This window comes from Macaca nemestrina, chromosome 14 (assembly GCF_043159975.1).
Source record: "Macaca nemestrina isolate mMacNem1 chromosome 14, mMacNem.hap1, whole genome shotgun sequence".
NCBI classification, from domain to species: domain Eukaryota; kingdom Metazoa; phylum Chordata; class Mammalia; order Primates; family Cercopithecidae; genus Macaca; species Macaca nemestrina.
The window spans coordinates 113,510,427-113,524,984 of record NC_092138.1 but is presented as its reverse complement, the minus strand read 5'-3'; the positions used below and the strand labels follow the sequence as shown (position 1 = coordinate 113,524,984).

Sequence of the window (14,558 nt, the reverse complement as noted above, 5' to 3'; positions counted from 1 at the left end):
TTTTTCTCACAGGTTGTATGAAATAAATGTGGAAGATACTAATGAAATAGACTGGGAAGATCTTGCTAGTGCCATAGGGTAAGACCATTTGTTTAAGATTAAAGTAATTAAAATATAGAGATGACTTAATAAATATAATAACTCTCTATCATCTTACAGGGCTGATAATGATGCTGCATTTGGAATTTTGTATAAGTGGTGCTTAAAATTCAGTGTATTCAGTGAAACCCCATCTCTACTAAAAATACAAAAAATTAGCGGGGCGTGGTGGCAGGCACCTGTAGTCCCAGCCACTTGGGAGGCTGAGGCAGGGGGCGCCTGTAGTCCCAGCTATGCGGGAGGCCGAGGCAGGAGAATGGCATGAACCCAGGAGGCGGAGGTTGCAGTGAGCCAAGATCGTGCCACTGCACTCCAGCCTGAGTGACAGAGCGAGACTCTGTCTCAAAAAAAAAAAAAAAAAATTCAGTGTATTTGCTAGGAAACCAATTTGTTAGTGCAGAGGAAACAATAATTTTAGGAGCAATGTATACGTAAAGGCTCTGAGTTGCTAGGTAGATCAGGTTTTCATGACACAAAATACATCATTAGTTGGATATGTTTTTGATTTTTCTTCCCTTTTTTTAGTGTCGCATAGATCATCACGCCTCAGGTGTTTTGTGATGACAGATTTTAGCTAGAGCATAATACCAATGGCCCACCCACCTCCCTCCTATTTCAGTTTTCCAGTGGAAAAATAATTGTGTAAGAAAATATTACCGGCTGGGCGCGGTGGCTCACGCCTGTAATCCCAGCACTTTGGGAGGCCGAGGCGGGCGGATCACAAGGTCAGGAGATCGAGACCACGGTGAAACCCCGTCTCTACTAAAAATACAAAAAATTAGCCGGGCGCGGTAGTGGGGGCCTGTAGTCCCAGCTACTCAGGAGGCTGAGGCAGGAGAATGGCGTGAACCCGGGAGGCGGAGTTTGCAGTGAGCCGAGGTCGCGCCACTGCACTCCAGCCTGGGGGACACAGCGAGACTCTGTCTCCAAAAAAAAAAAAAAAGAAAGAAAATATTACCATACAGTCTAGTTGACCTTGGCAGGCATTGGAGGTGATATTATAGGGACTTTAGTAACAATAGAGTGAATTTTCCCAGTACATACCTTTTATCAATTCCAATTATTAAAAAATCAAAGGTTCAGCATTACTCTTCAGCCACCAAATACAAGTGCCTCTATGCTAGGCATTTTTCTAGGCTCTGGGGATACAGCATTGAACAAAAACCAAGTTCCTTGCCTGTTAGAGTGTCCATTCTGCTGACACAAATACCAAGTTTTGTATAGTATAGAATTCATCTGGGCCGGGCGCGGTGGTTCAAGCCTGTAATCCCAGCACTTTGGGAGGCCGAGACGGGCGGATCACGAGGTCAGGAGATCGAGACCATCCTGGCTAACACGGTGAAACCCCGTCTCTACTAAAAAATACAAAAAAAAACTAGCCGGGCGAGATGGTGGGCGCCTGTAGTCCCAGCTACTCGGGAGGCTGAGGCAGGAGAATGGCGTAAACCCGGGAGGCGGAGCTTGCAGTGAAGTGAGATCCGGCCACTGCACTCCAGCGTGGGCCACAGAGCAAGACTCCGTCTCAAAAAAAAAAAAAAAAAAAGAATTAACCTAAAAACTACATTGATGATAATGATATCAAACTAATAATAATTATTGACTACCTTCTGTATACCAGGCGCAAAACGTAGTGATGAATAAGGACTTTAGGAACTCACATTTAGTTCTGGGAAGAGACTGTAAACAGATAAGCTCATTTCAGACAGCATGGTACCAAAAAGAAAACAAAAATAGAGTAGAAGGGACTGGGGGCAATCAGGGTGGTTAGGGAAGACTTTGGAAGCCGAAGCGGTGGCAGGGTAGCCATGCGGGGATGAGACTGAAGGGTGTTCGGACAGAGTAGTGAATGCAGACACCTTGAGCCGGCGCTGGCTGGGCACATTCAGGGGACTGGAAAGGGGCCAGGTGGCCCAGGACAGTGAGTAAAACGATGGTAGCAATGGGCTGGGTGGGTCTGCAGGCCAGACTCCCACGCCTCAGGGGACTCCAGACAGTTGACAACACAGCACACGCTCTAGACATCCAGGAGTTCCAGTGACCTTTGTGTACCCAATTTGAAACTTTGTAAGCACTAGCAATTCTCTGGTTTTCAGCCCAGCTCTCACTTCAAAATCATCTGGGGAACTTTTAAAAAATACAAGTGCCGGGCCGGGCACGGTGGATCACGCCTGTAATCGCAACTCTTTGGGAGGCCGAGGCGGGCGGATCACAAGGTCAGGAGATCGAGACCATGGTGAAACCCCGTCTCTACTAAAAAAAATACAAAAAATTAGCCGGGCGAGGTGGCGGGCGCCTGTAGTCCCAGCTACTCGGGAGGCTGAGGCAGGAGAATGGCGTGAACCCGGGAGGCGGAGCTTGCAGTGAGCCGAGATCGCGCCACTGCACTCCAGCCTGGGCAACAGAGCCAGACTCTGTCTCAAAAAAAAAAAAAAAAAAAAAATACAAGTGCCACATGAATAGGATTGGTCTGGTGTGGGGGTCTGGCTTCTCGTGAATGGGATTGGTCTGGTGTGTGGGGTCTGGCCATTGGGATAGTTCAGAGCTCCAGGTGACCGATGTGCTACCCTGCCGAGACCCCGTGCTTTAGCACTGGTTAAATGACTTGGTTGGTTCCCAGTTAGAACATTTTAGTTGTGTGTGACAATTCAAATACAGAACTGAGTATCATGCCCCACCCGTAAGGAAAAAGGACTTGACTGGTCAGTTTGATTTTACCTTTTTTTTTGGAATAGGTAATAGATTACATAGTCCAGAATTGAAGAAACATAGGCCAGGCACCGTGGCTCTTGCCTGTAATCCCAGCACTTTGGGAGGCCGAGGTGGGCAGGTCACCTGAGGTCAGGAGTTCAACACCAGCCTGGCAAACATGGTTCAACTCCGTCTCTACAAAAATACAAAAATTAGCCAGGCACGATGGCAAGTGCCTGTAGTCCCAGTTACTCAGGAGGCTGAGGCAGGAGAATTGCTTGAACCTAGGAGGCAGAAGTTGCAGTAAGCCGAGATCGTGCCATTGCACTCCAGCCTGGGCAACAGAGCAAGACTCCATCTCAAAAAAAAAAAAAAAGAGAAAAGAAAAAAGAAACATGAAAGGAAACACAGTGAAAAGTGTCCCCTCACCACTCACCAGCCACACAGCCCTGCAGGAAACCAGTGTCTATTTTCCAGAGATGGTTTATGCAAAATGTCTGCAGGATCTGAGTAATGTCCTGATGGCTATTGTTGGCTATTTATACCTACTTTCTTTTTTTACTCCTCGAATAGGAGTTACCAGAGATTGCCTTTTCAAAACACCAGCTTTGATTGCATTGACCCTATCTTGTGATTATTCTAATGTCAGCTCCTTATCATACCCTCCCTTCAGCTCTCTTTGAGTTTATCTTGCTGCTGTTTTTCAACCTCTTGAGATGGGTTCTTAGCTCATTTGCCATTTTTCTTTCTTTGTAATATACATTTAAGGCCATATGTTTTCTTCTAAGTACTGCTTTATTAGCAATGCCCAATTATTTTTTTCAGAAACTTTATTAGGAAAATTTTAGACAGATAACAAAATAAATGAACCAATTTAGCAACTGTCAAACTCCAGCCATCCTTATTCAACATCTACATTCACTCCCTCCAATTATTGTTATCTTTTTTGGTAAATTTTACATACTTTGCAGCCTTAGTACCTTTCAAAATTCAAATAATTCTAATAATTCCATTTGGAATCAAGTAATTCCATTTCTAAAATACATTCTACAAAACAACTTCACACATCCATGAAATGACTTGTATACAAAGTAACTGACTGCAAAATGCCTGTTAATAGGAGACTGACTATATATATATTTTACCCATACAGTGAAATTCTTTTTTTTTTTTTTTTTTGAGACAGAGTCTTGCTCTGTCACCCAGGCTGGAGTGCAGCGGCACCATCTCTGCTCACTGCAAGCTCTGCCTCCTGGGTTCAAGCCATTCTCCTGCCTCAGCCTCCCGAGTAGCTGGGACTACAGGCGCCCACTACCACGCCTGGCTAATTTTCTGTATTTTTAGTAGAGACGGGGTTTCACCATGTTAGCCAAGATGGTCTCGATCTCCTGACCTCATGATCCACCCGCCTCAGCCTCCCAAAGTGCTGGGATTACAGGCGTGAGCCATCACGTCTGGCCACAGTGAAATTCTTTATAGCTACAAAAAATAATGAGAAAGCCCCTCGGTGGGGGGGCACAGAGAGCGCCAAGATACAGTCTTGGGTGAAGAAACACTGCCTGGGTTGCAGGGTGGCGTGCCAGCCAGCGCCACAGAACAGGAAAGCTGCGATGTGTGTGTTTATTCGAGACTTCCAGTCTCTGTGCTCTGGACCAAATCAGACCAGCCCTCCCTGCAGCCCACCTGCCACCGAAGACACGCAAGAAAGGCAAATGAGATGTGTGCAAAGTCTCTTAAAGGCTTCAAAAAGCTAAACAAGTTGTAAGAATAACAGAAAGAACCCCGCATCCCCTTCACCCAGAGTCGCCTCTCCTGAACATTCTGCTACATTAACTTTATCATCCCTGTCCCCCTCCTCCAAAGGAATACGGTTTTTCCCATAACCATTCAAGAGTTAGTGGCAGATACCACTTTCCAAGCAAGGATGTTATTTTACATAACCACAGTACAAATCGAGAATCAGGAAGTTTCACAATGATACAGTACCACCCTCTAAAACATAGTCCACATTCAGATTTCACCAGTCCTCCCAATGATGTCCTTGGTAGCATTTCCCCCCTTTAACTGTTCCATTTCCTTGGTGTCCTTTTTTTTTTTTTTTGGAGACAACAGTCTCTGTTGCCCAGGCTGGAGTGCAATGGCGTGGTCTCGGCTCACTGCACCCTCCGCCTCCTGGGTTCAAGCAATTCTTCTGCCTCAGCCATCTGAATAGCTGGAATTAGAGGCAGGCACCACCCTGCCTGGCTAAATTTTTTTTTTTTTCCAATTAGTTAATTTTTTGGTTTTTTTTTTTTTTTTTTTTGAGACGAATTTTCACTCTTGTCGCCCAAGCTGGAGTGCAACAGCATGATCTCAGTTCCCTGCAACCTCCACCTTCTGGGTTCAAGCAGTTCTCCTGTCTCAGCCTCCGAGTAGCTGGGATTACAGGTAACTGCCACCACACCTGGCTAATTTTTGTATTTTTAATAGAGACAAGGTTTCACCATGTTGGCTAGGCTGGTCTCAAACTCCTGACCTCAAGTGATCCACCCACTTCAGCCTCCCAAATTGCTGAGATTACAGGCATGAGCCACCACACCCAACCTTTTGTGTGTATGTGTGTGTGCGTGTGTGTGTATTTTTAGTAGAGATGGGGTTTCGCCATGTTGCCCAGGCTAGTCTTGAACTCCTGGCCTTAAGTGAAGAGATGGGGTTTTGCCATGTTGTCCAGGCTAGTTTCGAACTCCTGGCCTTAATCCCTCTCAAAGTGCTGGGATTACAGATGTGAGCCACCACGCCTGGCCTTTCTTACTGTCTTTTAATCTATGAAGATCGTCCATCTTTGCTGTTGATGGTAGTGAAATTTTGGAGGAATACGGACTAGGTGTTTTGTGGAGTGTCCGCAGTTGACACTTGTCTGGTATTTCCTCTTGAGGAGATTCAGGCTGTGTCCTTTGGGCAGGAGTACAGCATATTCCTGATGTTTTCTATCACTGCATTATGTCACGAGGCACATGATTCTCGTTTTGATTATTTGGCTAAGGCAGCATCTGCCTCTTCCCCACTGTATAAAAATACTGGTTCTTCCTTTGGTGGTAAGAAATGGCTGTGGGGAGACATTTTGAGACTATATAAAGATCCTGTTTCTCTTTAAGCTTCTGTCGGTTTCCTTGTGGTTTTCATTTGCATTTCTCATCTGTGAAGTGAGATTGAACATGGCTCTTGTGTTTATAAGCTGTCTCTCTTTACCTTCACTGTGAGCCTTCACTGTACACAGCTCTTCCTTTTTAATCCGTTCCTGTGATTGGAGAGGCCACCACTCTCGATATCTGAACTTAACTGCTTGCTAAGCAAGGGAGAGCTGGGCTGCAGCACACAGGCCCTCTACGTGTTGTCGAGCATCATGGGGCTCGGGGATCAGTGACTTTCAGATGCAGGGATGTTGAGGGATCGCTTGGCCTTTGGTTTTGGAAGGTAGACAGTGGGGTGAGGCTGCTGCAGCCTGTCTGACTTCCAGAAGTGTGGTTACTGGTGTGAGGTCGCCATTGGTCCATTAGGAAAGGTTTTGTTTTGTTTCTAGTCAATATTCTGTGGAACCATTAAGAAGGGTTTAAACTGGCCGGGCGCGGTGGCTCAAGCCTGTAATCCCAGCACTTTGGGAGGCCGAGGCGGGCTGATCACGAGGTCAGGAGATCGAGACCATCCTGGCTAACACGGTGAAACCCCGTCTCTACTAAAAAATACAAAAAAAAACCTAGCCGGGCGAGGTGGCGGGCCCCTGCAGTCCAGCTACTCGGGAGGCTGAGGCAGGAGAATGGCGTAAACCCGGGAGGCAGAGCTTGCAGTGAGCTGAGATCCGGCCACTGCACTCCAGCCTGGGCGACAGAGCAAGACTCTGTCTCAAAAAAAATAAAAATAAAAAAAGAAGTATTTAAACTTTAAATCCAAGGCGGGTGGATCACCTGAAGTCAAATCCCAGCACTTTGGGAGGCCAAGACAGGTGGATTGCTTGAGGTTAGGAGTTTGAGACCAACCTGTCCAACATGGTGAAATCCTATCACCCCATCTTTACTAAAATGCAACAATTAGCTGGGCATGGTGGCAGGCACCAGTAATCCCAGCTAGTGGGGAGACTGAGGCAGAATTGCTTGAACCCGGGAGACGGAGGCTGCAGTGAGCCGAGATTGCGTCACTGCACTCCAGCCTGAGCGACAGAGCCAGACTCCGTCTCAAAAAAAAAAAAAAACTTTTCAGCCGGGCGCGGTGGCTCAAGCCTGTAATCCCAGCACTTTGGGAGGCCGAGACGGGCGGATCACGAGGTCAGGAGATCGAGACCATGCTGGCTAATACGGTGAAACCCCGTCTCTACTAAAAAATACAAAAAACTAGCCGGGCGAGGTGGCGGGCGCCTGTAGTCCCAGCTACTCGGGAGGCTGAGGCAGGAGAATGGCGTGAACCCGGGAGGCGGAGCTTGCAGTGAGCTGAGATCCGGCCACTGCACTCCAGCCTGGGTGACAGAGCAAGACTCCGTCTCAAAAAAAAAAAAAAAAAAAAAAACTTTTCCATTAAATTTGTGTATACTTTGTGACACTTCTTCAAATCAGATGATTTTTAAAATTAAAATGGGTTTTTATGGTTTTAAGTAAAACTACATGTTTAAAAACTGATTATTGGCCGGGCGCGGTGGCTCAAGCCTGTAATCCCAGCACTTTGGGAGGCCGAGACGGGCGGATCACGAGGTCAGGAGATCGAGACCATCCTGGCTAACACGGTGAAACCCCGTCTCTACTAAAAAATACAAAAAACTAGCCGGGCGAGGTGGCTGGCGCCTGTAGTCCCAGCTACTCGGGAGGCTGAGGCAGGAGAATGGCGTGAACCCGGGAGGCGGAGCTTGCATTGAGCTGAGATCCGGCCACTGCACTCCAGCCTGGGCGACAGAGCGAGACTCCGTCTCAAAAAATAAAAATAAAATAAAAAATAAAAAATAAAAAAATAAAAACTGATTATTAAGCTGGGTGTGGTGACACATGCCTGTTGTCCCAGCTACTCTGGAGGCTGAGGTGGGAGGATCACTTGAGCCTGGGAGACAGAAGTTGCAGTGAGCCGAGATCACGCCACTGCATTCCAGCCTGGGTGACAAAGTGAGACCCTGTCTCAAAAAAATAAAAATAAATAAAAGGGCCCCACGAAATCCAGGCTGGGGGTAACTGATGAACTGATTATCTATTTAAGATTTACAAATCTCGAAACTCTAAGATAGAGTTTCTGGCATCTAGTCAAATACTGTTTGAAATACTATATACTCTCAAAGTTTTAATAACAAATTAAAATGGTAAAATTTATATTGAAGGTTCAGTCTCCTCAGATTCTTAAAGACTTCTTTGTGAATGATATAAGCAGGATTTAAGGATAGCATCTCCACCTAATGAGATGTAACACTTGCTTAGTTTTAAAATGTCCAGGTCAATTATTGTTATTTCTCGAAGCATGGGCTTGGGTCTGCAGCATGTTGGGCGCACAGCATCATGGGAAGGGGAAAGGCACAGGCTGCCTTAGAGCTGGGGTTTCAGAGTGAGACAGATTTGGCATAGAGTCCAGGGACTCCACTTAAAGTCTGCGGGCAATTGTTACCTATTTGTCTGAGCCTTTTGTTTCCTCATGGGCATAATGATTTAATAGGCCATTAGGAGGGCTAAAGGAGATAATGGGCCAGGTGCAGTGGCTCACGCCTGGAGTCCCAGCACTTGGGAGGCCAAGGCGGGTGGATCACCTGAAGTCAAGAGTTCAAGACCAGTCTGGCCAGCATGGTGAAACCCTGTCTCTACTAAAAATACAAAAATTTAGCCTGGCGTGGTGGCGGGCACATGTATTCCCAGCTACTCAGGAGGCTGAGCCAGGAGAACGACTTGAACCCTGGAGGCAGAGGTTGCAGTGAACCGAGAATGTGCCTCTGCACTCCAGCCTGGGTGACACAGCGAGACTCCATCCCCCCCAAAAAAAAAGATAATGCAAGAAAGAGACATAGTCTGGTACCTGGCACATACGTCCTCAGCTAGTGATTACTGTAATGAAGAGGTTGGAAGAATCTGATCACCTTTTACCTCTACATACTTAACAGATCAAATTCTTCATGCTAATTATTTTAACTACTGGATTAGTTAATTGTTTTTGAATGTTCCCCTTTTATTAGGAAAAAGTGCCCAATAAGTTAAGTTGGTGGTTTTTACTTTAAAAAAACAATTGGCCGGGCGCGGTGGCTCACGCCTGTAATCCCAGCACTTTAGGAGGCCGAGGCGGGCGGATCACAAGGTCAGGACATCGAGACCACGGTGAAACCCCATCTCTACTAAAAATACAAAAAATCAGCCGGGCATGGTGGCGGGCGCCTGTAGTCCCAGCTACTCAGGAGGCTGAGGCAGGAGAATGGCGTGAACCCAGGAGGCGGAGCTTGCAGTGAGCTGAGATTGCGCCACTGCACTCCAGCCTGGGCTGAGCGAGACTCTGTCTCAAAAAAAAAAAAAAAGCAATTAAAGAATAATTTCTGACCCACTTATTGTAAATTGAAATGTATTGTAAATTGAAAACGTACCAAAACCTCGTAAGCATCTGCTTTTTTTTAGCTTTGTAAGATAAATATCAGGGAACATCTATCTTTGAATTGTGACCAATACGTTGTCCTGAGTGTAATGATTAAAAGGGAAGGATCTGGAGTCACACTACCTGCTGAAGTCTCTGCTCTATCCCTGATTAGCCGTGTGAACTTGGGCAACCGCTCTGTGCCTCAGTTTCCTCATCTCTCCAGCACGAGGGAGGGAGTGGTAGCTCCCTCCTCGAGTTGTCGTGAGGATTATTTATTGCTGCAGTTAAGGTGCTTCGGGCAGGGCTGAGCACCAGGTAAGCATCAGCACATTGGCCAGCATTATACTTTGCCTTCTCGACTAGTGATAGAAGTTATTTTAATTTAAACCAAATCCATTCTGTACTACTGAGTCTTTTTCCCCTTTACGTTTTTTTTTAAACCAAATAAACAATAGCTTTCTGTCTTCCACAAAACATTGTGTCATATTTGTATCACACATGTATGATGATCTTATGTTTATGTAAAGCTATAAACCTCACCTGAATCAATGTACTGACTACACTGTATTGAAATCATAGATTTTTAAACTAACTTGCTTTTTATCTTTTCTTTCCTTTTCTAAAGTGATGTTCCTCCATCTTATGTTCAAACGAAATTTTCTAGGCTGAAAGCTATCTATGTTCCATTTTGGCAGAAAAAGACTTTTCCAGGTTAGTATTGTTAATATTTATATGGCTAAGAACATGGCGTTTGGTGCCACATGCTGGTAATGAAAGTCACCTCAGCAAGTGACTGGACTTAGAGCCTCAGCTTCGTCAGCTGCAAAATGGTGGAAACAGGCAGGTGTAATCCCTACGTGGCAGGACTTTCCGAAGTCCTAAATGAGGCCATGAACGTGTAAGGTGTGGTCATCCCGGTGCTTGACACTTAGTGACCACTCTGTAAATAGCTGAGTCCTGCTGGTGTTACCATCTCACACACACACACTCACGTGCACACAGCACATGCACACGACATGCCTGTGCACCACACCACATGCATGCACTCACACACACCACATGCACGTACACACATACACATGCACATACACACAGAAGCATACACGCGTTCCAGAAAGAATGAAAGACACCCAGTTCCGGCCGGGCGCGGTGGCTCAAGCCTGTAATCCCAGCACTTTGGGAGGCCGAGACGGGCGGATCACTAGGTCAGGAGATCGAGACCATCCTGGCTAACACGGTGAAACCCCGTCTCTACTAAAAAATACAAAAAACTAGCCGGGCGAGGTGGCGGGCGCCTGTAGTCCCAGCTACTCAGGAGGCTGAGACAGGAGAATGGCCCGAACCCGGGAGGTGGAGCTTGCAGTGAGCTGAGATCCGGCCACTGCACTCCAGCCTGGGCGACAGAGCGAGACTCCGTCTCAAAAAAAAAAAAAAAAAAAAAAAAAGAAAGACACCCAGTTCCTTCTTTGTAGCCATTTGTGGATGTTTTAGATATGTAAGTCCCAAACTCGGATCATCAGAGCTATGTGAGAAACTTGTTAAAAACACAAATTCCTGGCCAGATGCAGTGGCTTATGTCTGTAATCCCAACACTTTTTGAGAGGCCAAGGTAGGAGGATCGCCTAAGACGAGGAATTCAAGACCATCCTGGGCAACCTAGAGAGACCCTCCCTCCCCCCCACACACACCCCTATCTCTACAAAAAATACAAAAATTATCCGGGAATGGTGGTGCATGTCTGTGTTCCCAGTTACTTGGGAGGCTGAGAGGGGGGGATTGCTTGAGCCTGGGAGTTCCAGGCTGCAGTGATCGCACCGCTGCACTCCAGCTGGGGTGACACAGGCAGACCCTATCTCAAAAAAAAAAAAAAAAAAAAGATACAAATTTCTGGGCCTCATTTCAGATCTACCAATTCCTAGTCTCTAGACCGAGTCCAGAGCCTGGATTTTCACTAACAAACTTGCAGGCCTGTGCTCTCTCTCAGTGTCTGTGCAGCACTGGTGTTTCTCCTGGACCCACCATTTGGATGATATCGTATCCTGGGCTGTGATGAAATGCGTCTTTGCGTTCAGCAGACATCACTACCTGGGTTTGAATCCTTATGAACTCCATGGCCCTGGGCAAGTCTCTTAATGTCTTTATGCCTTGGTTTCCTCAGTTGAAAAACAAGTTAAAAATAGTGCCTAACTCATAGGATTTTTGCAAGGATTGAAGAAGTGAATGTGAGTAAACCAATTGGAACCAGACCTTACACACAGCAATAACAGGAGCAGTTCATAGTCATTACCAGTCTCCTGTATGCCTCAACCGTGATAAGAGGCCTTGTCCAGGCCGGGCGCGGTGGCTCAAGCCTGTAATCCCAGCACTTTGGGAGGCCGAGACGGGCAGATCACGAGGTCAGGAGATCGAGACCATCCTGGCTAACACGGTGAAACCCCATCTCTACTAAAAAATACAAAAAACTAGCCAGGCGAGGCGGCAGGCGCCTATAGTCCCAGCTACTCGGGAGGCTGAGGCAGGAGAATGGCGTGAACCCAGGAGGCGGAGCTTGCAGTGAGCTGAGATCCGGCCACTGCACTCCAGCCTGGGCGACAGAGCGAGACTCCGTCTCAAAAAAAAAAAAAAAAAAAAAAAGAGGCCTTGTACAGACAGATAATTGCACAATTAAATTTCTTTTCTGTAGAGATCATCGACTACCTTTATGAGACGACTCTACCTTTCCTTAAAGAAAAGTTAGAAAAGATGTTGCAGAAAAAAGGCACTGAAATCCAGACTCCTGCAGCACCCAAGCAAGTTTTCCCGTTTCGAGACATCTTTTATTATGAAGACGATAGTGAAGGAGAGGACATAGAAAAAGAAAGTGAAGGCCAGGCGCCGTGGCTCACGCCTGTAATTCCAGCACTTTGGGAGGCTGACGCCAGTGGGTCATCTGAGATCAGGAGTTCGAGACCAGCCTGACCAACATGGTGAAGACCTGTCACTACTAAAAATGCAAAAATTAGCCAGGTGTGGTGGTACTCACCTGTAATTTCAACTTGGGAGGCTGAGGCAGGAGAATCAGTTGAACCCAGGAGGCGGAGGTTGCAGTGAGCCAAAGTCGCACCACCACATGAGAGAGAGATTACTATTTCTTGTCCCTTTTTATCAGTTTGATTGTATTTATATATATATGTGTCAGTAAATCTGTTTTCAGTATTGATGTTTAATAAAGAATGTACAATGGCCAGAGTTCTACTCTTTCCTCTGGAGCATTAAAATGTATTGCCATTCATATTAAAGTGTATTTGAATGTGAAAAGAAAGAGGAGCATATGGATTGATTTAATAAATAATTACAACTAATGGTTTTATTAAAGGACAAAAGTTTCACAAATCCCTCTAATTGTAGCAGAGAATAGGGTCACATTCTATGAACATTTCATTACGTGAGTTCAGCTAGATGGGTACTGAATGAAAAGGAGAAAGTTAACAATTTCAGAAAAGCATGTGCCCTTCTGCTGTGTTTCCAGTTGTTTAGATGTCTGCTCTCCATGTACATATGTATCACATTCGCGTTAGGTGGATGTTGTGAATCCCGTTCCCTCAAACAGGTTTCTTTCCCTTGTACCCATCATAGTGTACATAGCTCATCTTCCTGAGTTTGATTCTAGTGTTCAAAGATAAGTATTTTTCATACAGGATGTCCTGTCAAAGCAAGTCACTGAACTTACCTGGTATTTAACTGAAAACAAACAAAAAACAGCAATCTCTTCCATTGCTTGTAGAAAAACTGGCTTAGGCCAGGCACAGTGGCTCACGTCTGTAATCCCAGCACTTTGGGAGGCCAAGGCAGGAGTATCACTTGAGCCCAGGAGTTCGAGACCAGCCTGGCAACATAGTGAGAACTTGTCTCTATAAAAAGGAAGGAAGGGGCCAGGCACGGTGGCTCACGCCTGTAATCCCATCACTTTGGGAGGCCGAGGTGGGCAGATCACAAGATCAGGAGATCGAGACCATCCTGGCTAACACAGTGAAACCCCATCTCTACTAAAAATACAAAAAAAAAAAAAAAAAGAAGGAAGGAAGAGAGGATGGGAGGAAAGGAGGGGAGGGGACACTCTGTTATATTTATTGAAAGGTGCTAGCCAGGTGCGGTAGTGCAGCCTATGGTCTTAGCTACTCAGAAGGCTGAGGTGGGAGGATCACTTGAGCTCAGGAGTTTGAGGCTGCAGTGAGCTATGATGGCACCATGTACTCCAGCCTGGGGAACAGTGACAGACCAGACGCTCAAAAGAAAAAAAAAAAAAAAAAAAATGTGGGCCGGGCGCGGTGGCTCAAGCCTGTAATCCCAGCACTTTGGGAGGCCGAGACGGGCGGATCACGAGGTCAGGAGATCGAGACCATCCTGGCTAACACGGTGAAACCCCGTCTCTACTAAAAAATACAAAAAACTAGCCGGGCGAGGTGGCGGGCGCCTGTAGTCCCAGCTACTCGGGAGGCTGAGGCAAGAGAATGGCGTAAACCCAGGAGGCGGAGCTTGCAGTGAGCAGAGATCCAGCCACTGCACTCCAGCCTGGGCGACAGAGCGAGACTCCGTCTCAAAAAAAAACAACAAAAAAAGTGTCAGGCAGTCAGGCACAACTCCTGTAGGATATTCAAAGATAAATTCGATGGTGGGCTATTCCATCAATCAGGAAAGCAAAACCACCCTAGATATTTCAAATGGAGAATAACTTAATATAAATTTTATGTTCCTTTTGGAGGGCAATTTGGTAAGATACATCAAAGCCTGAAGAGGCCAGGCACAATGGCTCACACCTGTAATCCTAGCACTTTACGAGGCCAAGGCGGGCAGATCACCTGAGGTCAGGAGTTAGAGACCAGCCTGGCCAACATGATAAAACTCCATCTCTACCCAAAAAAAATGCAAAGAAAATTAGCTGGGCATGGTGGTGTCTGCCTGTAATCCTAGCTACTTGGAGGCTGAGGCAAGAGAATCACTTGAACCTAGGAGGAGGAGGTTGCAGCGAGCTGAGATCACGCCACTACACTCCAGCCTGGGTGACAGTAAGACCCTGTCTCAAAAAAAAAAAAAAAAAAAAAATGTAATAGAGGCTGGGCATGGTGGCCCACGCCTGTAATCCCAGCACTTTGGGAGGCCGAGGCAGGAGGATCAGGAGGTCAGAGGTCAGGAGTTTGAGACCAGCCTGACCAACACGGTGAAACCCCATCTCT

General features: G+C 46.4%; 1 protein-coding gene across 2 annotated transcripts in view; it reads left to right on the top strand.

The window, feature by feature from the left end:
• The window catches only part of LOC105464104 (transcription termination factor 1), a 33,495-nt gene extending 20,846 nt beyond the window's left edge, over window positions 1–12,649 (top strand). For both annotated transcript variants that reach the window (XR_011612898.1, XM_071078502.1), the window contains exons 9-11: window positions 13–78; window positions 9,971–10,056; window positions 12,029–12,649. Coding sequence is in view for 1 of the 2 variants with exons in the window: in XM_071078502.1 (XP_070934603.1) it covers window positions 13–78; window positions 9,971–10,056; window positions 12,029–12,303 (427 nt within the window). In the remaining variant the exon portion in view is untranslated. The remainder of the gene's footprint in view (window positions 1–12; window positions 79–9,970; window positions 10,057–12,028) is intronic.
• The last annotated feature ends 1,909 nt before the right edge of the window (window positions 12,650–14,558 follow it).